Consider the following 24,156-nt stretch of genomic DNA (forward strand, 5'->3'; position numbering starts at 1 on the left):
CAAAGGATAATTCTCTAAAAGAGGTGGGTGTTTTCTCAATTAATCTAAATTCTGAGGCTTTCAGCAGTTGAGGGCTAGAAACAAGATCCAAAGAAAAGAGCCATCTTCACAACACTTAAGAAAGGTGACTGACTGTGCCATTAGGCTCATGATGCTAAATGGTCCAAAAGCCTTTGGTGGTGTGATATGGGCAAGAAAAAAAATTAATACACAAACCACATAACACCATTAAAACCAAAAAACATTTTTTCATTTAAAAAAGTATTTAGAACACACAAAACAAGGCAACACTTATTCTTTTTTCTCATCTTCTGGTATGGGATCTGTTGGTGGCTCCTCCACTGTTGCACTGTTGCTCTCCGAGCCAGTGTTACTATCACTGGTTCCTTCCTCTGCCATACTGTCGACCCCCTCCTGCCCACTCTCCTTGTCCTCAGGAGTAGATGTGCCTTCTTCACCATTCTGTTGGCTCTCTGTTGTTTCTTCAAGGTGTGTCTCCTCTGTAATCACACATTTGTCACTGTCAGTTCCAAGATGAAATTTTACTCTAGTTATGCTGACAGTATACAGCTATGCTGTCCAATATAGAAGCCACTAGCCACATGTGGTTATTAAACCCCTGAAATAAGCCAGTGTGACTAAAGAACTTTTAAGAATGTTGGAACAATTTGGGTATGAAAATCTACTTTTTAGCTGTAAATGAATGAAATTTATTAAATAAATGCAGATCAAATACTTCCGATGAAAATTTAGCTTCTGAATTGAGATGTGTTGTGTATAAAGACTGTTTAAAAAAAGGAAAGCTGATTTTAAAAATGTTCCTTCTGTGTTGAAATAATTTTATTTAGGATATGTTGAATTAAATAAAACATTTTGTTAAAACACTTGTTTTGCTTAACTTTTAAAAATATGTCACTAGTAGAAAATATAAAATTTCACATGTGACTTGCATTTTATTTCTGTTGGACAGTGAATGAGAGTTAGTCTGTAGTGCTATGGATTAAACGAGGAGAAAGCAGTTGTAGAAATAATATAAGGTTGGTCTTTTAGACACTTGGTTTAAAGTCATGCTGGGCTGTTTCCTGTAAGAAATTAAAAGCATGAGGTTTTAGCTCTAATAGTCTCAAACGATTTTCTTCAGGTTTTTTCCTTGAACTAGGAGGACAGAATCTGAGTAAAGACCTGCAAACCTTAAGCATAAGACATGCCCCATTCATAGATGCCAAAACAGAGGCAAAGGACTGAGTGTTTGTCTAGTTGCAAAATTAGCAAAAATCAGTTATTTTAATTTTCAAGCTCGTTTTAACCACAAAAATGTGCTCATGCTCCAAATTCATTAAGATAAAAAACACATTCATACAAAACAGAGACTCAGATAGTGAAACTTAAAATATGACTATTTCAAATGTTAATCTGCTGGATTAAATTTTGCAGAAATACCTGGTAAAGATATCTATATTCCATTACATGTTTTCCAGATGGTTGTCATTTGAATACAAAGTATGACACTCGGAGGTTGTCATCTGAGTACCAAGTATGACTACTGTCCCTCCCACTTCTTGCAACGATGCTCCAGGAAGCCTTTGGTTTTGTTTTCCATAACTACTTTTAGCTTAGTCCTGTTTACACAGTGTACTAGGCAGTGTTAAAACAGTGCTATGAGGTAAGGTGATCTCAAAATTACAAGTGATGATCAATGTAATCACTACTTTATGTAAGTTTTATTTATACAAGTTATTTTTATTTTTTTTTTACCTTGAGGGATGCTTTTAATCAGGAAAATCAGTATACCTAGAAGTAAGGGTTTTTCTAGGACAGAGCTGGCAATTTTTTTCTGTAAAGAGCCAGATAGAAAATATTTTAGACTTCGTAGGCCAGGCAGTTGTTGTTGCAACTACTCAACTATACTGTTTTATCCCCAAAGCAGCCACAGACAGTATGTAAACAAACAAGTGTGGCTGTGTTCCAGTTTTATTTACAAAAACAAGTGGTGGGCAGGATTGGCTTACAGGTATTACTTTGCAGAATGCTGTCCTAGGGCTGTCCTAGGACACCAAAGACAATTAATCTTAACAGTAATAACCACATCTTGATAAATAATGTAAGCATTTAAAGGTTAAAATGTTGAATGTCAGTATCATGTCAAATTTAGTACTGGGAATCACCCTCAGTGGCAGGTACCAGAATACTTGCACTTAGAAAGAAAAACCTAAATTAAAGACAGCCATACAAAATCTTGGCACTGTCTTTGCATTTGTTGCTAGTGGGTTACCTGTCTCCATTGGAATGTTCTCATCGTCTTTCTTCTCCTCGCCTTTGTTGGCTGCTTGTTCTTCCTCAGGAACAATGCTGCTCTGACTGCGCTCAGCTTGCTCTGCGGCCTCCTTCTCCCTTTCCTCCTGCCTTTTGCGGGCCTGTTCCTCTGCCTGTGCAATCTCAGCTGCAATTTTTTCCATATCCACTTCTACTTTCAGACCACACAACTAATCAGAAAAAAACAGAACTCAGTAATGTTTTTTCCTTATAATTTTTGAGCCAGATATATTCTTTCAAAAGTTGGTTTTCTTGCCTATAAACTATATATATATATCTATACACCTGTATATGTGTGTGTGTGTGTGTGCAAAAAAATGTGGTTCTAGGTCTTCTCTGAAACTCTTGGGTCTACAAGAAAAGAAAGCAGCTCTAGCAGTTGTATAATATAGGATATTCCAGAGCAGCTGGTGAGGCAAAATAGTGAAAGTTCTGGGGTATACATAAGGCTTCCGTTTTACATTTTGGGCTACCAACTAGATTTCCTTGTCTGAATGCAAAGTGCAAATTATAAATTACATTTAATGAAGACATTTGATGAATAAATCACAATAAAATGGAAGTAATTAACGACTGTATGGGAGTTTAACATATCAGAGGGCTCTAGCATTTATAGGCCTAGTAGATACGCGTATACTCCATGATATTTCAAATTTATTGCAACTTTGCCAGAGAATGGGAACAACCTTATAAAAAAAAGATCTTATAGGTTATATAATAAAGTTAGCCCTGTTTCAAAGTGAACAACATTCGATAAAAACACTATTTTGGAAAAAAGAATGAGGAAAAATAAAGTAACACATATAGTGATAAAAGTATAGTTAACATATTAAACAGATACCCTTTTAAGTTCATTGTTAAATGAATCTGTGCTTTCCAGGAATTTCCTCTTCTTCTCCTGGTGCCGTTCCTCTATTTGAAGAAGTTCAGCTTCTAGTTTTCGCTGCGAGACAGGATCAGGCTTCATAATTGTGTCTCATTTTTTAATGGTCCATAGTTTCAAACAGTGTACCAAATAATGTTTTGAACTCTAGATCATTTATTACATGAGTCTAGCTAAGATTTAAAAAATACAAAATGCAGCACAAAGAAATGATTATGATCAATAGGTAAATGTTAAAGAATACTGTTTCAGGCCTGAGCAATTTGGAAAAAATATTTAGTATAGCAGTAAAGATTGATAGGATGCCTCAAAATTCTTAAGTTCACATGTATTTCTTAACAAATATACTTTCCATTACAAGGTTCTATATTACAGTTTTTAATGACAAACTTATTAAACATCTGGGAAAGGTCCACTTCCTTAAACCTCTTCTCCAAATCAGGAACAGGTTAGATTGACATATTTAACAGGTACATTTAGGCATGGTGTAGGAATCATATCACCTGGGATTTGTGGTATAGGCCCATTTTATTGAAATGAATGTTTTATGACTTTACCTGATGAACCATTAAGGACTGGACCTGCCGTTTGAGGACCTGCATTCTAGCTGTTGTGACAACTGACCGAACGTCTGGCACCACACTCTCACTAAGAATTTCACTGATGAGGCGGTGGTTTCTCTGGAAACGCGCGGTGGCTGTATGCTTCATTGAAAAGCCATCATCATAATCTAGAGTGAACAAATTGTTCTGGAAATTAGGTCACCAGTAACCATAAAAAGGAGTGTAACAATGTTAATACTTAATTACCAAGGAACTATGGCCCTCGCTGGCCTAACAAGTGGACCCGCCCAGCATCATGGGAGCACTGGGGCAGTTACTTGATAAAAACCATACAGAGGACGTAATGTGTTCATTGGCCAAGGTAGCAATTTATCGCAGTCTTTTAAGTGATAATGCTGTGTCTGAGAAGGATTTGGTTAAAACATAAACGAGATATAACATGTCTCTTCTGGCTTCGGAATCAATGTGAAGGCTGTATGTGATGGCAGTAATTGAAATGCTGCCCAATGTTTCACTCTCTTGGTAGTAACTTAAGGCATTTAACAACTAATGAACAACACATGAACTAGGCAGTGACTTTGTCACTGTAGCACTTTAAAAATCAATGAAAATGCCCATTTGTAAAATTATGACAGCAGAGAATACATCACCTCTAACAATATTCAGTTTCCCAGGCCCTCAAGTAATTTTATAGAAGAAAAATAAATGTTTGATTCCAAATTTAATTTTTGTCAGTTTACACTTAGCCAGCTGTTGTCAGTGTGTAATGGTATGACCCAAGTTCATACAGTATGGGTCTGGTTTATATGCTTCTGTTTCGTTTTGAGACAGAATCTCCCTCTTGTTACCAAGGCTGGAGTACAGTGGCCCAATCTTGGCTCACTGCAACCTCCAACTGCCAGGTTCAAGTGATTCTTGTGCCTCGGCCTCCCAAGTAGCTGGAATTACAGGCGCATGACACCATGCCCAGCCAATTTTTGTTATTTTTAGTAGAGACAGGATTTCACCATGTTGGCCAGGGTGGTCTTGAACTCCTGACCTCATGTGATCTGCCCATCCTGGCCTCCCAAAGTGCTGGGATTACAGGTGTAAGCCACTGCGCACACCCTATAGGCTTATTTTTAATAGCTATCTAGTGTTTCCTTAATCTCAGTTTTTGCTCTATCACCTTCATAGTTTTTCATATATCTACTAACAGCCTGTACTATCGTTTACTTAATATTTTTCTTTAAACTAACTCACTTAAAAAAAAAAAGAGCTTTCTCTTTAGTAATACATATTAAAACAAATGCTCCTCTCTGAACCACTTAATCACCTCAGTATCCCACCAGACAGGGAGGAACCACACTTAAGAAAACCTTGTTACAGAGGAAACCCTGTTACAGAGGCCTATGTTGTGCTGCTATGTCAGTCTGGCACCTCCCTTATTGTCTGGCACTTATGTGGTTTCCAAAATTCTCATTATTATAAATACTACAGCTAAAAACTGTTGTTTTTGTAAAAAGTTAAAAAAATTACTTTTGTTTCCTTTTGAGTAATTTCTTTAGGAAATAAACTTCTGAAATTAAAACTATTGGGTAAGATACAGTTTTTTTAAAACTCTGTAACCTTTCTACTTTTTAAGAGTTTTTCACCTTTAGGGTTATATATGGTACATCTGTGCTACATCTAAGTTATCTGTTTTTGTTGTTAGCTTTTGTTTTCTTCTTTCATTTATATGGCCCCAGTGTTGACCACAGATGGGGACATAAGGTCTAAGCAATTTGGGCTTGTTCTTCTTTGCATGTTAGTCATCTGCTTCCTTTTTTGGGGGGAATGGCTTCTCTAGTTATGATCTAATTGAACAGCTATTTATCTTATGACAAAGACGCTCTCACTGAATAAAAGCCTTCATTGTCTTGTGTGGATAATTGCATGTGCCCTCTTTTTTTTTTTTTTTGAGACTGGTTATTGCCCTGTCATCCAGGATGGAGGACAGTGGCATGATCATAGCTCACTGCAGCCTCGAATTCCTGGGCTCAACTGATCCTCCCACCTCAGCCTCAGTCGGAGTAGCCGGGACTACAGGCACAAGCCACCATGCCCAGCTAATTTTTAAGTGTTCTGTAGAGATAAGGTCTTGCTGTGTTGCCCAGGCTGGTCTCAAACTCTTGGCCACAAACGATCCTCCTGCTTCAGTTTCCCAAAGTATTGGGATTACAGGCATGAGCCACGGTGCCTGGCCATGTCTATCTTTTGATAGTCCTCTGTTAAAGAAGTCAGTAGCTGTTGTACTTCATGCAGATGCCACCTTTCTCTTATGTACATTTGACATACATTTCCACCTCCCAAGTATTCCTCTTTCTAATCATTTTCGTACTGGTATGCTAAAGACGTTCTCATACTGGCATCTTAATTGCTACCTGAACTTACTAGCAACTTTAAGACCCAATCTTAAAGTTAAAAACATAATAGGCCCAAGTTTGAGACTGTTTCTGAGTGAATCTCTTCAGTCCTTCTCAGTGTTCATGGTGTTAATGAAAGCTTTAGTTATTTTCTACTTATGTTGCTAGCCTTTGTTTCCTCTTGTCCTGACCTCCATCCTCCCAATATCTGTAGACTGGATTGTCTTCTGTTTTTTAGTTCTGTATGTTTCTATTGCATTAATCATCCCATTTGAGTAATTAAAGTGTGAGGATGCTAGTGTGTCTTTAGCACTGCTGATTCTGTTTAACATTCAATACTGCTTCTATTCCATATTCTATTCTCTATAGTATTACATTCCACTGTCTGTATTTATGAGAACATTTGACAATATTCCAGTACATTATTTTAAAAAATGACTTCTATTTTTCCCCACTTTTATCAACTTATTCTTGTCTTCAGGTACTATTATTGCTTCCTCCCTCATTGATATTGTCTTTAAAGTTCTTATAGCCTTCCTCTTTGTTACCGCTACTTTAAGATGGGATCTTAAATCATTTTTCTGATGTTCTTGTCGCTTGCAGCTAGAGCTTCTAACCTTTTGCACATCATAGCAGTACACAGAGAAACTATTAATGTTTATACAGCACACTAGATACGTGGTTGAGTGTGTTCACACTGCAGGTGGCTATCTCTGGGTCTCCTTGCAGCTTCAGACCCTGCCTGGCTGCACAAGACCAGAACAATCAGCACACCTGCTAACTACTCATACAGAATGGCAATTAGGAAGCTCTGCCATTCGTGTGCATGTATAAAATTTGTATGGGTATACCCTCATGTACACCCATACAAACAGTAGCATGAGCTATATTTATACATTCTTATTGGATTTCTGAATTAAATGGAAAGGAAACTTCATGTTTCCACATACTCATTAGCTTCTCCCTTAATAGCCTTTAATTCAGCGAATTTAGTGAACCAATAAGAAAACAGGATATAACTAGAATGCATTTAGCTTTTTAAAAGCAGATGAGGCAAAATTCTGATTGTGATTTAAAAACCTTTCATGCATTTTGAGTACAAAGATTTTGATAAACAACAAATAATTTTTGCTATTTTCTGCACTGAAAAGGATATTTCTTTTTCTTGTGGGAAATTCACATACAAATCTTACTCAATATAACCAAAATACTAAGATGATACTTAAATTATGCTTTCTTTTCCATTTAGGATAAGAAATAAAAACTTAAGAGATTTCTCATATCTTAACTCTCAGAGAAAGCATAAACAAAACTCCACTTTTTTTCTTTTACCATCTGGATCTTCAGCAGGCTGAATGCTCATGTACGGTTCTCCTTTCTCCATGCGAGATTGTCTCTGTCGACTTTCTTCCTCTAAAGCAGCTTCTGCACGACTTTTTGCATTTATGTAAGCAAGGTACGCGGGGGAATTATGATAGGCCTTCATAGATTCATTGTACTCTATCTGAAATTCAAATGTTTTTTGGTTTTATAATTAACATTTTGCAGGTTATAATGCAGACCTATGTTATCTCACTTGAATATCAAAAGATATGATGTAAACAGGGTGTTGGGATAATTATCTTCTTTTTACAGACAAGAAATCTGAGGCCTTGAGAAACTGACTTGACTCAGGTAGACAGAGCCTCAGTACTGCATCAGTGTTCTGACCAAATCTTATGTTTCTTTTATAAATAGTAAGCCAATGTTTATGTACTTTACACGTTATCTATCCCACTGTGAGCCCCTACCCTACCTTTTCTGCTTCGTATTCGTTTAAATATTCTTGTTTTTCTTCATCAGTGAGATCTCGCCACATGCCACCAATAATCTTGCCAATCTCCCACAACTTTAGGTCAGGGTTGGAAGCCTTTACTTGGTCCCAGACCTTAAAAAGAAAACAGATGAAATGTTAATACTGATGTCTAAACGTATAGACCTTTAAAAATACTTTTTAATATGGAAACTTTTAAAGATAAAAAGCAGAGAAAACAGTATCAAATTTCTATGTACTCATCAGCCTACTTCAACAATTATCAACAACTGGCCAATCTCAAGTTATCTTTGCCCTACTGGATTATTTTAAGATAGATCTCAGACATCACGTCACTCACTTATAAATACTTCAATTTGATAAGCAAGAATATCTCCAATCACTACAGACACTTAAGATGAGTTACTTCAATAACATAGTCTGTGTCTCTAAAAGTTCATGTGAATTTAGAAGTGCTTAATTTGCACAACACAATACATCATATTATCAAATACAATAGTCAAGATCAAAAGGTTTAAAATTTCTAGACAGTGGTTATAATGCTCTGCCTTTTAATAAAGATATTGGCTATATTTTTTTATTTTAAGAGTAATGTAGGCTCATCACCAAAAAAAAAAAAGGAAAACTTGAGGAAAAGAAAATAAAAACTACCATAAGCTTACTGCTTAGAGATAATCATTGTCTTCTGTGTTTTCCCCCTTCAAACTAACATGTGGTTGCTATTATTTTTATAAAAATGAGATATTAATTCATGTAGTCTTGTAGTCCTCCTTCACTTAACATTTTCCTCATGTCATTAAATATTCTCCAAAAGACATGACTTTAATGGCTATAGAACATTCTATCTTAAGGGTTTTAACAGTTTATTTAATCATGCTCCTCTTGTTGGATTTTAGTTCTGGAATTTTGAAATCAGAACTAATTGCTTTAAAAACTATATTTTTTTGGACCTTTCTTCTGAATATGCACAGAAAAGCTGGCTAAGCCAATTTAAAATTGGATGTTAAGCAAAGAAGAAGCAAAGAGGAAGCAAAGACAGTGTCCTCACTCCTTTCCAGGTCCTAAGCACCTACCTTTCTGCTGTACCTCATGTAGGGCATCAGCGGCTTATCTGGTGGCTTTGGGGGTTTTGGAATCGTGATACCAGAGGATGCCTACAAAAGAGTTAAATACATTCATTATTCAACTGTAAGGAGTTCACTGGCAAACTGAAAAGAGAGTCCCTTAAAAAATTCTAATGCGCCTTTCTTCTATTCGTCCAAATATTTTCTCCACTGAAAATAGCTATCACTGCAAATTCAGAAATGTTCAAAAGAAAATGACTTTAAGCACATAATTTTTAAATGTTTTACTTAGCAGTTTATTGCCAATGCTTTGACAACCTGGCTGCAAGAACAAATAAAATATTACACAGTAACCCATACATTGAAAATATATGGTTATATATCAACCGTCTCACATTCAGGACATTACCTGGTACCCTCTTATTCTGCTCAATTACCATTACACATACAGTCAACACTTGATTATCTGCAGCAGGATCTGAACCCTTAACACTTACCATTCTCACACTGTCTACAGGGGCCTTAACCTATTAGCACTAGGAATGTACTCCCAACACCACCACAAAAACAACTTCCCAGGTTCAAAAATAAAAACAATTAGTGAAATAACAAACCACCTTACCTCCTTTGCCAGGCTAGAGATTTTATTTCTCTTAAGGTTCTGTCTGTTACCTAGTGGTTTTCTTGTAAAGGGGAATGAGAAGTGTGAATTAAAAGTCACACCTTGTTTTGTCCTGAGTCCTAATCACAGTGTAAAAGCAAACAAGTTTATCAGGAAAAGAGAAGTGGCAGATATGGGGCCTGATTACGTTATTTTTGAGGTCTTATATCAAGAAGCTCCATTCCATTAAAAATGTTCAGTTTTATGGGAAAGACAGAGGAAAAGGAAAGATGTGATGTACAGGAAAAGAGAGACAAGAAAAGGAGGGGGAGGGAACACTGAAAAATATTTTTTAAAAAGGTAAAGCAAAAATAGGTGAGAAAATAAAAAAAGAAGGAAAGAGAAAGATAAAGTGATCCGTTTTTCCTACAGTTTAAAGTCTAGGTGAGATTCCAGACAGCTTCTGGTAGACCACCCAGATAACACCCATCTAAAAGTATCTGTTTCTGAATTTTTTAGTCTCCTCTTAATATACACGACTGCATTTGATTAAAGACCCAGAATAAGAAAAATCATTGCTATTTCAGACAATCTGCAAATTTTCAGGAGATCTCTGATATTGACTCTCCCTGCTAGGCTGGAGAAATGAAGTGTTGGCTTTATTCTAATTATCAAAAGACAGGATTGGCAAATCCTTATAAGAAAACTAAAGTAACATTTTGTTCGCTTCCCCTTCTGTTGTTGCTATGATAAAACCCCAGAGATACTCCTCCACTCTGGGCTGGGACCCCAATCATAACCTTATTTTTCATTTGAGGGCTCAGGGATTAGCATGTTTGTGTCCTTTTCCACTATGATCAAGAAATGTTTCCTCTTCCTACAAGGGTCTCTCTCCATCCCTATAACTCTACTTCTTCATATATGAAGTTATTAGAAAGCATTTCGCCTTGGAAGCACTATTTTCTCTCTTTCCATTCCTCCCATGCATTCTTATCACACCTCATGCTAGTGCCCAGGTAGACAGACACTGTTTTTGGCCAGCAGTGGGTAAGAGAGTGAGATGGCCAGGGGGCATGCAAACTGTCAAAAGTGGTGGGATGGGCAGCCAATAAAGGGAAACCTATATCAGGGTCTGTAGTTCTTTCAAGGGGAAAGCGAATTCCTATAAGACTAACCTTATGGATTCAGAGGAACAGACACACAAAAGTCTGCTTCTTCACACATAAAGTTACTAGAAAGTATTTCCAACTCATATCCAACACAAACCTTCAGAATTCCATGAAATAGATTAGAATAAAGTTGGAATTGTGCCCATAACTGAGGGGGTAAGACCACTGTCAAAATTTTTTGAAATTAAAGAGGTAAAGAATTCTAAAATGCCTACGCTTCCGAGCTTTAATATGAATTAAAACACTTTAAAAACATAGTAGTATTTGCTCTTTGATATTTTTCAAAGAATCACATTTTATATTAATGGAATTGCTATTTCCCCTCCTTTCTCCCAAAGAAAGGTACACAAATCATCTATATATTGAGACCAGTCAACTTAACAACAACAACATCAACAACAAAAACCCAAACTAAAAAAACACCCCAAAACAATAATAAAGTTAAATTCCAGATGGTTTTCAGGATAGTAAAGATTTATATCATTACATACCTCCAATTTATTTAATGTCTCAGACAGACATCTTTCTACAATGTCTTAAACATTTCTTTAAAAAAAGTTGAACATACTTTAGACCCTTTCTGGATAAGATTCAATTAGAAACAACCACTGTTTTGCTGTGCTGTAACCCTCTGTCAGATGTGTGAAATGTCAAAATCTGTTGTTGGCTCTTTCAAAGGCCTAGGGGCTATGCTTTTGGAGAATGTGTTTCCATTTTTGAACTGTTTCTTTCCTTGCTACTATCAGGAAATCCACCTCTAGCACCAACTCTCTTTCCAATTTTCTGCTTTCAATTTCCAATGGGGAGGTGGGTAGAACTGTGCTTACAAAAGAGCAAGGTCCTAGGAAATCTCCTATGAATAAAGTTCATGATTTTGTGAAATTTATCTTGGCTACTCAGTTTTTTGTTGTTGTTTCTTTCGCAATTCTCAGCTGTTTCTCTAGCAGGAACTTATTTAAGAGCTTTCTTCTGGGACAGAATTTCTATTAATGTACAAAAATAGGCTGATTTTAAAGACATTTTTGTCTCAATGTGTTTTCACACCTGTATTTAAGAGAATGCTAATCATCATCTGAATGAAGAACTGACTAGGAGTGAATTCCATCTTGTAGCTATCATAAGCACTCCAAAAGGTCTCGACATGCTATATAAAGTATTTATCGTCTGAGAACTACCCAAGTATGCTGGAGTCATCAGGGAAACCCAATGTTCTCTACAGCCTACCAGAAGCTACTGGACAGGGCTTCACAGATTCATTCCTTGAAAACCACTAACGCAATCTGCACACAACAATGCCAAACAGGAGCTTCTCCTCACCCCCAAAAGTAATGTATAACTAGGGTCATAGTAAAATCAAAATGCTTTTATTATGGTCAAAATCAGAGCCATCGAGTCCTAACAGCTTAAACTAGATACAGAAAGCAGGGCAAGTAGTGTAAAACCTCCACATTTTCTAGGCCCTTCTTCATACAGCAGTTTGATTATACTTCAATTTGGTGTTAAGAGGACAATAATACAAAGTAAATCTCCACAAAGGACCAAAACACCAAATTTTCCATGCCCAACAACTCTCTATAATTAATCTGCTATGTAGCTAGTGTCCACGCCAAATGTTTAGTTCTTAACATTCGCCAAGAAGGAATGGGAAGAAGCAGATGAGTGACTTCAGATAGGGAGTGCACTTTCTCTTTCTAGTCTCCATCGAACAATCTCACTTTTTTAACAGAGAATCCCCCACAGCTACATCCAAGTTAAGAGCAAAATGCTTACACAAAACCAAAAGACAAATTACTGTAATATTATAGTTATCATTTCTATTCCATTAACATAGATAATCAAGAGGTGACTGTATAGAGCCATTAAATGCAATCATTCTTGTTTATTGCCCGTGAAAAAATTGCTGTATTAACATTAAGATCCATGATTGATTCTTTTCATTGTTTAAATTAAAATGTTCTTTATCATTTGAAAACCTTGCCACCCATTACACTTGTGAAACAACATGTTTAGGCCAGAGAAAAACATGTATTGATGCACATAAAAATTGTATGCATTTCACAATGCATACATACACACACTTTGTCAGAATTCTTTTTCAGATACCATGAAATATGCATGGCACATAAAACTTGATATGCTTATGAAGTACAAATTATGCAGAAACAATGAAAAATTTAGACAAACAAAACCTATCAAGCTAAGCAATATGCTTATCAAGATAGACATTCATTTGATAGCTACAAGCTTTCAGTTCCAGCTTGACTACAGGGTGAGAGGGCTTTTTTGAAGTTACATTAATATAAGGCACTTGTTATTTATGAATACAGCAAACAAAAACCAGGTTATTAAAAACTTTACAGCCATTCTGGGTTGTATAAATTCTCACCAACACTACATTCCAATGTAGTATTTGACTTTTGGATTTTTTATCTTTAGTAAGTCATTTTTATAATTATTGGTGTTTTTTGGCGCTTAAACTTTTTTGAATGAAATTTAAGATGATTCTAAACTAAAAGCTTTGAAGTGTATCATCCAATTTTGATATTTTAGGCTGATCACTTAAATGAAACATCCTAAGTTTCAGAAATCCTATCTCTTATACTAAGGATTAGAAATGCACTTCTCGTTGTACATATCTAGTCTGATACTTCAAATTAATTTCATTCAACCTTCATTCTGCATTTCTTTGAGGTGACATTAAAACGTTTTTCTCTTTTTCACTGTAGAGAAATGAGTCTCAGTTAGAAGGTCAACTATTAAATCCAAAAGACAAATAACTATGGGTAGCGATTCAAACTGGTACACCAGCCAAAAGCTTTCCAGCCCTGAAAAAGCCTGGTCTGAAAGCCCAGCCTCTACTAGAAACTGAATCCTTGAGACTAATGCCAATCACCTTATAAAAATGAAAAATAGTCTTTATGTCAAAAAGGATATTTTTACCATATGAAATTCTGTTTGTTTACATACAGTATAAGCATCAAGTGCTCAAGGCTTTAACCCTACCAACCACCAAACAGAATGGATTTTTCTTTTCTTCCATATACATTCCAGATCTCACTATTTATTTTTTCAGTGTGAGATGCTACAAAGAATGTTGAAAATAGTCAAAAAGCTAGGTTAAAAAAATTTTTTTTAATGGCCGTGCTTATGATTCAAAAAGACCTAATTTTGAAGGTATTTCTGGTCAATTCCAGTTGTTTGCCGGATGCTGTAATAGTTGATTCTCCTACCGTGACCCGGCTGTTGGTGCCCGGGTTCCCTCCCAGCCTGTAGTTGTTGTAGGCGAGATGACTGTATGGATTGTATCCCACAAACCCTGGTGTGCTGGGCATTTGCTGATGGAAACAAATGAGACAAAAACACGAATGAGAAATGAGCTCAAACGAGGAAAACACAGAAATGAAAAATGATCTGCATATGGCATGCAAAAGCAACCTGAATTTAAACAAGCAATGATGTGTTGTAATTGTTCTTTTTTTCCACTGAGGAAATTAAATATTTTTCTTTCATTGAGAAACCTGTCTGCAGTGTCTTTTGGTTGTTTTTCTCTTTCTTTTTTGCAGGGGCCGGGGGTGTTTGTGTGACTGTGAATGTGTGTTTTGTTTTTTGAGGTAAGCAACACACTGAAGTGTTTAAAACATTCAGGATTACTTTATGGTCAACAATAGGATAAAACAACTTAGCAATATATGAAGACTGAGATAGGAAGGCTTGAAGTGTGATAAACTAGAACTCTGAAAACACTACATGCAAAACAAAACACAATTTATTTGACATGTGGATGCCACCAATGTATTTATCTACTAAAAACAAAAACAAGAAATGAATCTGATTTCAACGACAGTTTTAAATCATTTTATATAATGTGAGAAATGAGAAGGGACTCAAATCGGGAAGCCAGAATTTGTCAATTGAAAAGAACATATGTTGGATTTGATGGATGTCACATACATGATTTAAAACAAAGACTTGTAAGAAATGCATGGATTTCATTCTGGGGTACTATCTGATCTTTTTAACCCAGTCATTCTTTTATAGGATTTCTCTTCCATCTCTTCTTTGATCCATCTTCCACAGGTCAATCATGAAAACATTTCTGCATTTTGTCTCAGTGTGAACTACTTTTCTAGTTTATAGACTTGAACTTTCTTTTTTCATCTAGTTTCCTGATAGCTCTCACCCTTCCAAAATACAACTGCTCATTTCAGCAACAGAACTCTTTGTTTTTGTGAATTATGTGTTGATGTAATCACAAATGGGCTCTTATATAGCAGTAGCCTTGGGGCTAATACAATGACACTCAATGTTCATGAGAACCAAGGCATAATGCATAGAAAGAATATTGTAGAGACAGACCAAAATTAGGGTATTTTACCTCGTAAAACTCAATCAAAATATGTGACAATTTCATTTTTACATGCATTTAACAATATCAGTCTTTAATTGTAAATATAAAATACACTTAACACATTCCAACTAAGCTGTAGCTGTTACAAAATAAACACAATTTCCTAAAACATGCCGCTGCACATATCCTTAGTACCCAAAAGAAAGACATTTAAGCTGATATTACATTTGATACTCTTTAGGAGAAAAGAGAACGGCTGATCAATTTCTAGTCTATACAGTTAGAAAAGACGCAAATAAAGCATATTTAAGTAGGCAAAACACAGTTGAAGTATCAAAGGCATGAAAGAAGTGTATATTACTTGGAGCGGTACATTTGGGTGGCGGAGGTGATAGTGGAGATAGTGTTGGTAGTGGTGGTGATGGTGGTGGTGGTAGAAGTAATGGAAAGAAAAAAGGAAGGAGAATAATTCATTTAGTATCCATTCTGTTGGATGTTTTAATCCCTAGTCTTCTATATTTTGTGTGTTAATGTGAAACTATAATGACACAAAAATATAACCAAAGAAAGGCAAAAAAAATTCCTTTTTACGCATAATAAATTATAAGGGGACACTTGGTTTTTGAAATATTTTAATCTCAAAAAATCAAGTTTGTCCTCAAGATATGATACATTGTCAGAGGCAGTATTTTTGTCAAAATGACACCTTCAAAGGTAGCATAAATAATAAGAATCACTGTTCAACATTATGAGGCAATAATGTTATAAAAATAAGGGAACTAAAAAAAAAAAATGGAAAGCAAAACATTATAATTATACCATTTCCAAAGCTGAAGTACATGGTTAGCTCTTTGAGGTCAGAATCTCAATTGTTCAGCTCCACCTGTATAGCCACTAGCAGAATGCCATGGAGATGGTCATAACAAATGTTCTTTGATTTAAGAAAGAAAACAAACCAAGCACAGGACTTTATAGTCTACTGGAATTAACTTTAGAGCCTGTATATGACACAAATTGAAATGAGAACATATGGTACAGTATCTCTTTTTAAAAGTATCTCACTAAAGAAAAACAAATTGTTGATAAGTGTAACTAAAATATATATCTGAGGGTTTGTAAACATGAGTAGTTTTTTAGCGGAGAAAACAAAGTTACACAAGGACCTAATTAGTAGTGAAAAGTAGACTAGCCTGAAATTTAGGTGGTAGGGGGTATGGAAGGAAGGATTAATATTAAAGAACTAATTTTGTAGAATTTGGTCATGTTAACAGTGTTTTTTAAAAAACAAACAAAACCCCCCCTCCCAAAAAACCAACAAGGAAGCCATTTCAGCAAGACCTGAACAGTTACTGCTAAATCTGTTTTGTGGGTTGGAAAATTATTTTACATGCTGACCAAGCTGGGCCAGAGCTTGCTGGTGAAAAAACACGTTCACAACTACTTAAAACATATATACTTCCAAACCAATAAAATATAATTTATGGAGTGGAGTAAGATTCAATAGCAAGATCTGCCCCATAGACAATGAAATCTTTACTTGAACAGCTTGAAAATACTTACAATGAGTGCAGTTTCAGAAGCTTTATTGTTTAATATGAAAATTTTATAGAGAGACAAGAAAGGAGAGAAAAACATAACCAGTTGAAGGTTAGGTTTAACAAAATAGCCAGAATGAGCATTCACTCAGTAACAACTTAAAGACTCTTAATAGTGAAGATTAATAAGAAAGAAATGGTAAAACTTTCACTTATTTCCCATTTACAAAGAAAAAACAAAACAAACTGAGTACAGGAGGTTGGAGTTTTACAGTACTGTTTCTTTAAATGTTGGGGTTGGTTCAAGGAAAGATGCAAATAATTATTTTATTTAGTAGGAAGTGCTTTCTTTTTTCTTTTAAGCTGAATTTCATCCTGTTGCTGTGATGATTGAGTGACTGTCACTGGAAGACATCTGGGTTTTTGTATCAAGGCCAGACTTGGCTATTACATTAACAAGAAAATTAAAACTTACTGTTGCAGGAGCTGGGGTGGGAGGTGGGGCATAAGATGGTCTTTCTGTTTGAAAGAAAATAAATAACTTCTTGTAAACAACTGAGATATAATACTATGCAACAAAACTACCAATGGTCCTGTTTTGAAGAAAAAAAAAATGAGAGTATTTTGGAATTCCCACTTGCTAGGGCATTAGTCTCTTATTAACATAGATTGATAAATATAAAAATTGAAACTTACTTGACATTTTGGAAGATTAAGTTCTCAGTTCCTTAAGAATGAATCTGAGACACTAAAATAAAAAAAAAAAGGAAAAAAAAAGAGAATCAAAACTCAGCAAGCATACGAGAATGTTTTCCTCATGAATAGGGTAATTTAATTGGTATTTCTGAGTAAAATTACTTCACCTTAATTCCTAGTAATTATGCCTTTTGCATATTTTAACTAGTTCTTATAGGTCATTTGGTTGATTAGAATTAAATGACTAAAATAAAGTACTGGGGATATTTAGAAATGTACTTTCAGGTTTTTTCTTGTGATACTAAGCTACCTCTTGTATGGAAAACATTTTGCTGATGCCATGTAAACACTTCATCAGACTGATACAAGGATGAGAATAGAAAGTGATGTATTATCAGGGTCCAACCTAACAAGGCCTACCAGATACTGACAGCTCCTTCATCAGCAACTGTATCATGCTTTTGGGATAACCATTTTTATTAAAATCAGGCAGCATTTTATTCCTGGAAGCAGTGCAAAAGGTAATTGGTATGACAACGAACTTCGCATTCTCTTATAGTGGTAAATAGCTTCATAAATGCTGGGAATAAATTTTGAGAGTCTACCTGAAAAACTTTCATTCATCATTCACAGCCCATTTCAAAATTTTTCTCCTCAATGGAACTTTCTTGATACATTACCTGGGCAGAATTAACTGCTCCCCCATCTGTATTCCTATACAGTTTACACAGATCTATATTATTATAACTTTTTTTTAACTTGTCAATATGGCTAGATTGTATGCTACTTGGAAACAGGGACCATGTCAGGACCTAGCTCAATTCTTAGGAAATTTTTTCCTCGTATTACCAGCTCACAACATAACCAGGTACATATGAGCTTGTTCTTTACATCAACATACATCACAAACAGTGAGGTACAAAAAGACAAAAATTCATCTTCAGAAAGAAGGCAAATAAACTTCTATGACTATTGGAGGTATCTGCAACCAAACTTATGTGGAACAGATCCGATTTTTCGCTTCTATTATTAATTTTAAGGAAATTCCCTGGAGCATAAGGAATGAGTCCTGGTGTGGAAAGAAACAGTTCATTTTCTCAATGGTCCAACCTGAGTCTTTCCCTCTTAAAGAACAGTCAGAAACCTTTGACTCTGGTGTGGATTTCCTTTCTGCTCACATTAAGGGAGCTGTCAACATCCAGCAGGCCTCGCTGCAGGGGACCCTGACAACTAACATAAGCTCCCTGTACGTTATACTTCATTGTTAATACTTTAAAATTATTGCTCTCTTTTGCTAGAATTTAAAATTTAAGAGTGGGCTTGTACATTTGTCCACCGTTGGATCCATCCTTGGTGCCTGGCATAAAAATAAATACCCGATAAATATTTGTTCAAGAAATACTTTACACGGGGTACGCTTATGACACTATTTCGCTTAACAGTCACAAGTACTTTATATGTACAGCTATCCCCATTTTACAGATGAAACAAGGGAGTCTCGGAGAGTTTAAACAACTTGTCTGAAGCCATATGCAGCCAGGAAGTGCCAGAGTTGGGTTTCAAATCCAGGCCAAACTATTTCAGAGCTCTGCTCGTCTCTGTAAGCCACACCGTGAGTCCTCAAGTCGCTGCCTGAATCAATGGGGGAGGCTTCTGCCCGGGGGGATGAACCACGGACCTGCCTTGCCCACGGCTTCCTGAGGTCGCTCTCTTTGTCTTGGAGAATGTATTTTACTAGCAGCTCCCCTAAAACGGGGTATTCACAGGTGCTTTGACCAATTTCGGGGGACTGGCCTTGCATCCAAGGAGGGGGCCCCAGATGGGACTCCCTCCCAACCCTCGCTCTGCTAGGCCTCAAGGAGGCCGCAACCGGCTCCCGGCTCTGGCCCCACGGCCAAGCCTGAACCCCAGCAACCCCCGGGAACTCGGGATCCAGCCAAGCGGGGACACCACGACTTGCACCCACCGACCCGGTCCGGCCCACTTGGAAACACTCACCCGCGGGCAGAATAAGCGCCCGCAGCTCCGGCTTCGCTTCCCTTTGTCCCGCGCACGCCCCGCCCCTCGCGTCCGGAGCTTCCGCACTCGCACTTTCCACACTCTTCTTAATTTTTTTTTTCCGGGCCCCACCCGACCCTCTTTAGAAAAAATAACCCTTCTAGTGAGGATGCGGTGATGCTTAGCACACTCAGGGATTTTTTTCAGGCCCCACTGGATCCTCAAAACTCCCCGAATTTAGATATTTTCCCAGCCGGGCGCCGATTCGTCACGGCGAAGAGGGCCGAGGAGACCCAACCGCAGGATAGGCCTGGGTTTAGCGGCTATGAGGAGCGGGAGTCGCCGCAGCGACCGAGGAGGTGGCGGGAGGTGCCGAGCCTTGTGGAGGGGCTGTGGGGGCCGCGATGGGAGACGGCAGGAGGCGCTCAGCGAGAGGCCGCGGAACCACTGTGGTCGCGCGCAGCTCGGCCAGACTCTGGCTGAGCCCGCTCCCGGAGGGGCCCTCCCCGACCCCGGTCTTTCTTTCCTTTCGGCTGTGGGTCAGAGTCTACACTTCACTAAACCTGGGATGGAGGCGTGGAGGACTTGCTTCGCGGCGTTTGCGTCCTCGCAGGCGCCTCGCAGGGCTTCCTGCCCTCACGGCGGAGTAGTAGCTTTGGCGAAAAGCAGTACGAGTTCTGCAGTTTTTCCAAGCGCTTTTAGGGTGTAATCGTCCCAGGTTTCTAAGCCAAGGCCCGGAGAGATTGACCCCCTCGCAACAGCTTGTGTGTCCTTGCAGCGCCGCGGGTGCCACTTGGTCTCTGCCCCAACGCTGCCTCGGCTTCTTCGGTTCCCGCCAGCGGGAACGACCGTCCCCACTTTCAGTTGAAACTCATTTGTCCTTCCGGATCCAGCTCAGAGATCTCTTTGTGATGCCCTCCTGGAACTTCCCCCCAGTAATCCTTCCTTTGTATTCCCGTGGCTCTTTGATAATAATGGTTGGAGTCCTGAACCCGACCCTTTGTATCGGACCGTGTTTGTCATTTCCAGTGCTTTATGAAGGCCTTGAAAGCAAGGTTCAGCCGTCTGTATTGGTCATCTTCCCGTTGCCAGTGCCTACGAAGGGCTTGACCCATTCATTGTTAGACGCTCAGTAAGTGTGTATTGAGGCAGCCCTCTGTGCTGCTCCAGGGCTCTTTCCACTAAATCATGAGTATGTTGGTTTACCAGATGGAATGAGTAGCCTCTTCTTTGGATACATAAACACCTGATGGATATTGTGGGCCACTGTGGAGGGAGATGAACATATGGGATCCCTGACCTGTGGTTACTTGAAAACAGTTGACATTTAGAGAGAGAGGCTGAATTCTTGGGCTTCCCGTAGCCCCCATCCTGAGTGTGCCAACAGGGACTAGAAGCATCTCTAGTCTGCAAAGCCAGGAACAAGTGATACTGTGTCCAATTTTTCCAATATTGTTATACTCATGAATAGAGATTAATGAAATTGAAGAGCATATTCAAGAGAAAGACTAAAGGAGAGGTCGTCTGCCCTGTGGACAGGCAGCTTGAGTGGTGCTTGAAAAAATGTACATGAAATTGCTTCTTAAAAAATATTCACGCCTGTAATCCCAGCTCTTTTGGGAGGCCGAGGCGGGCAGATTACTAGGTCAGGAGATCGAGACCATCCTGGCGAACACGGTGAAACCCCGTCTCTACTAAAAATACAAAAACAAAATTAGCCGGGTGTGGCGGCGGGCGCCTGTAGTCCCAGCTATTGGGGAGGCTGAGGCAGGAGAATGGCGTGAACCCGGGAGGCGGAGCTTGCAGTGAACGGAGATGGCGCCACTGCAATCCAGCCTGGGCGACAGAGCGAGACTCCGTCTCAAAAAAAAAAATTTATGTATATATGTATATATCCATCAGAGACATGTAAAGGATTAATGTACGATACACAAAGGCCTCAGAAGGGATTTCAGTACATTCTTTTTCTGGCTTTGTCCAGCAACTCCAGCCTGGTTTCTTCCCTGCCTTTGGGATTATGGTGGGAGGATTGGGCGAGTGCAGTGCTGGGGAGGCGCTGTGTGTTGTCTCTAGGCAGTCCTCTGAAGAAAAACTGCAGGTTTTGGATGTTAAGAATAAAGCACCCTATGGTAGGAAAGGGGTGGCCCAAAAACGGCAAAAAGGGAAAGGAGGGGACCTAAGTGGAGCAGTGACATTGTCTGATACACTTTCTCACTGGGTTTCTGCTCAGATGTCACCTTCTTAGTAGGTGTTTCCTGACCTTTTTAAAATTGCATCTCATTCCCCAGCCCCCAGTGTCTGTTCATGGCCTGTGCTTTACTTTTTCTGTAGCACTTGTCGCTACCTAACATACTATACCTTTTTATGAATTTATTTTGTTTTGTCTTTTTCTTCTTCTTTTCTTTTTTTTTTTGAGACGGAGTTTCGCTCTTGTTGCCCAGGCTGGAGTGCAATGGCGCGATCTTGGCTCATTAAGACCTCCGTCTCCCGGGTTCAAGTGATTCTCCTGCCTCAGCCTCCAAGTAGCTGGGATTACGGCATGTGCCACCACACCCTGCTAATTTTGTATTTTTAATAGAGACGAGGTTTCACCGTGTTGGTCAGGCTGGTCTTGGACTCCTGACCTCAAGTGATCCACCGCCTGGGCCTCCCAAAGTGCTGGATTATAGGCATGAGCCGCCGCGCCCAGCCGTCTTTTTTTTCCCATCAGGGTGGAGACTTTTGACGTCTGGAACAGTACACAGCACATTTAGATGCTCAATACTTGTGGAGTAAATAAATGAATGACTCATTTTCTTGGCTTGGTTCTTTCTCTACCAAAGATTTGAAAAATTAAGAAACACCAGCCTGGCAACATAGGGAGACCCCATCTCTTAAAAAAAAAAATTAGCCAGGTGCGGTGGTGCGGTGGTGCACATTTGTGGTCTCAGTTACTTGGGACGCTGAGGTGGGAGGATCGCTTGAGCCTGGGAGGTCAAGGCTGCAGTGAGCCGTGATCATGCCACTGCACTCCACCGTGGGTGACAGAGGCCCTTTCTAAAAAAAAAGAAAAGAAGGAAGGATATAGGCAAGAGATAATAGAAAAATAATCTGTTCTCTAGTCCTGAAGAAACTAAAACTGAAGAGTGAATTATCCAGCAAGATGGACTTTACTTATTATGAATTTTTCCCCCCAAAGCAAACATCAGAACATATGCTCTTGCCTTTAGAAGGAAATTTATGGTAACTACAGGACAGATGTTTGGAGTTGTGATTATTCCCAGAAAATTTGGGATACAAATAGCATCAATATGACTATTTAAATTAAATATAACTATAAGGGTAGTTGGGAGCACTCACATGGGACCAGTGGTTAACCCCAGAGATAATCTTAGGCCCAATTAAGACCTAACTTAGGCCTTAGTTTTCATTCTGGCAGCAAGATCCAGAAACATGGCCTGCTTTCCCCTCTGACATTACGCATACTTTTTTGGGGTTCTTCTTTCCCCAAGACAGGGAAGCCAAAACTAAGTGAGCTGAGGTTCAAGTCCAAGTCTCTTTGAGTTCTTTCCATTGTTCTGTGGGAAGAAACTGGTGATGGAGACAGAATTAGAGGTAGGACTGGGAAGAAAGAAGAAAAAAGGAGAAAATGAGACAGAATAAGGAAAAACCTGAAGTCCTTGGACACCCAGTAGTCCATGAATAGGCTCTAAGTGATCTATGAACCCTTTAAAATTATACTCAATTTTTATGGGCTTTTTCCTGATAGGTTAATTCTTTCATGAGATTTTCAAAGAGGTGCGTGACTCAAGAAAGATTATGAACCAACCACTGAGCCATGGAGTTTGTAGTATGTTCTTTTGAAGCTTTTATAATGGATTTTTTTTTTTTTCTTAAACAAGGGAAAGTGAGAACAAAGCTTTACCTGACCCAAATAGCCTGTGAAAGTCTGGTTATAGACAAAATGATGAAACAAACTAATTTTCTCAGCTGTTTCTGTGAAAGCAGAAGGTGTTATGGGTATTCTGTTTTCTATAGCTGGAAATAGTCATGAAATATTGAAGCTTAGCAGCTTTCCAGGACAGAGTGATTCACACTGTTTTACAGAATTTAAAAAGCACGGTTTGCTTTGAGAACCCTCTATGTTGCCCTCAAAATAACCTGGAGGATTTGGGACATGAGTGTTGCCACATGGTGTGGAAAAGGATGAACGTTGAAAACAGGGTAGAGCTGGAGAATCTGGGGTGTGGGGTCTATTATCCACTGATAATATTGGGAGTCTAGGGCACAGTAGCCAAACGAGATTGTTGCAGGCCGTATCTGGGCTGCCTCCTGTTTTTGTCATAAACCCTTATTTGGACATAAGCACCTCCATTTATTTACATATTGTCTTTGGTTGCTTGTGGTTACAAGGGAAGGGTTGCATAGTTGTTACAGGGATCCTATGGCCCGAAAAGCCTAAAATATTTGCTCTCTGGGCTTCGATGGAAAAGGTTGCCAAGCCTGGTCTAGAGTCTAAGCATGTGAGGGAAACTTGGAAAGCCTTGTACTGATTTTCACATATACCTTATTTTAGAGCCTTTATTTGTTATATGCCCACAAATATTGGCAATCTGTGGGTACATGCCGGCCATAACTTGTAAACATAGAACCAAATTCTGCCCTGTGGACAAACTTTCCTTTGATTTCATGTGTTGATAATTTGAGTAATGTGTATGCATATTGTTTAACTAAAATTTAATTTTGGCTCGTGTATCATAATACATTTCCAATGGAAACTTTCAAATTAATGTAAGCATTTTTTGACTTC

The 24,156-nt window shown here is 38.4% G+C and overlaps 1 protein-coding gene across 3 annotated transcripts; it reads right to left on the reverse strand.

Moving 5' to 3' along the window:
* Positions 1-228: 228 nt before the first annotated feature.
* SMARCE1 (SWI/SNF related, matrix associated, actin dependent regulator of chromatin, subfamily e, member 1) lies at positions 229-19,429 on the reverse strand. 3 transcript variants are annotated; one of them, XM_054456384.2, is made up of 11 exons: positions 17,370-17,417; positions 17,149-17,192; positions 14,021-14,125; positions 9,030-9,110; positions 7,939-8,070; positions 7,476-7,647; positions 3,754-3,926; positions 3,155-3,256; positions 2,273-2,483; positions 1,756-1,834; positions 935-1,082 (listed from the first exon to the last, which is right to left on the reverse strand). In XM_054456384.2, the coding sequence occupies exons 1-10, from the start codon at positions 17,374-17,376 to the stop codon at positions 1,770-1,772; spliced, it is 1,092 nt and encodes a 363-aa protein (XP_054312359.2). In that variant the 5' UTR covers positions 17,377-17,417; the 3' UTR covers positions 935-1,082; positions 1,756-1,769. The 3 variants fall into 3 exon arrangements, with proteins under 3 accessions (XP_063511902.1, XP_054312358.2, XP_054312359.2); XM_063655832.1 differs by lacking the exons at positions 935-1,082; positions 1,756-1,834; positions 17,370-17,417 and adding exons at positions 229-500; positions 19,368-19,429; XM_054456383.2 differs by lacking the exons at positions 935-1,082; positions 1,756-1,834 and adding an exon at positions 229-500.
* Between the last annotated feature and the right edge of the window lie 4,727 nt (positions 19,430-24,156).

This window comes from Pongo pygmaeus, chromosome 19 (assembly GCF_028885625.2).
Source record: "Pongo pygmaeus isolate AG05252 chromosome 19, NHGRI_mPonPyg2-v2.0_pri, whole genome shotgun sequence".
NCBI classification, from domain to species: Eukaryota; Metazoa; Chordata; class Mammalia; order Primates; family Hominidae; genus Pongo; species Pongo pygmaeus.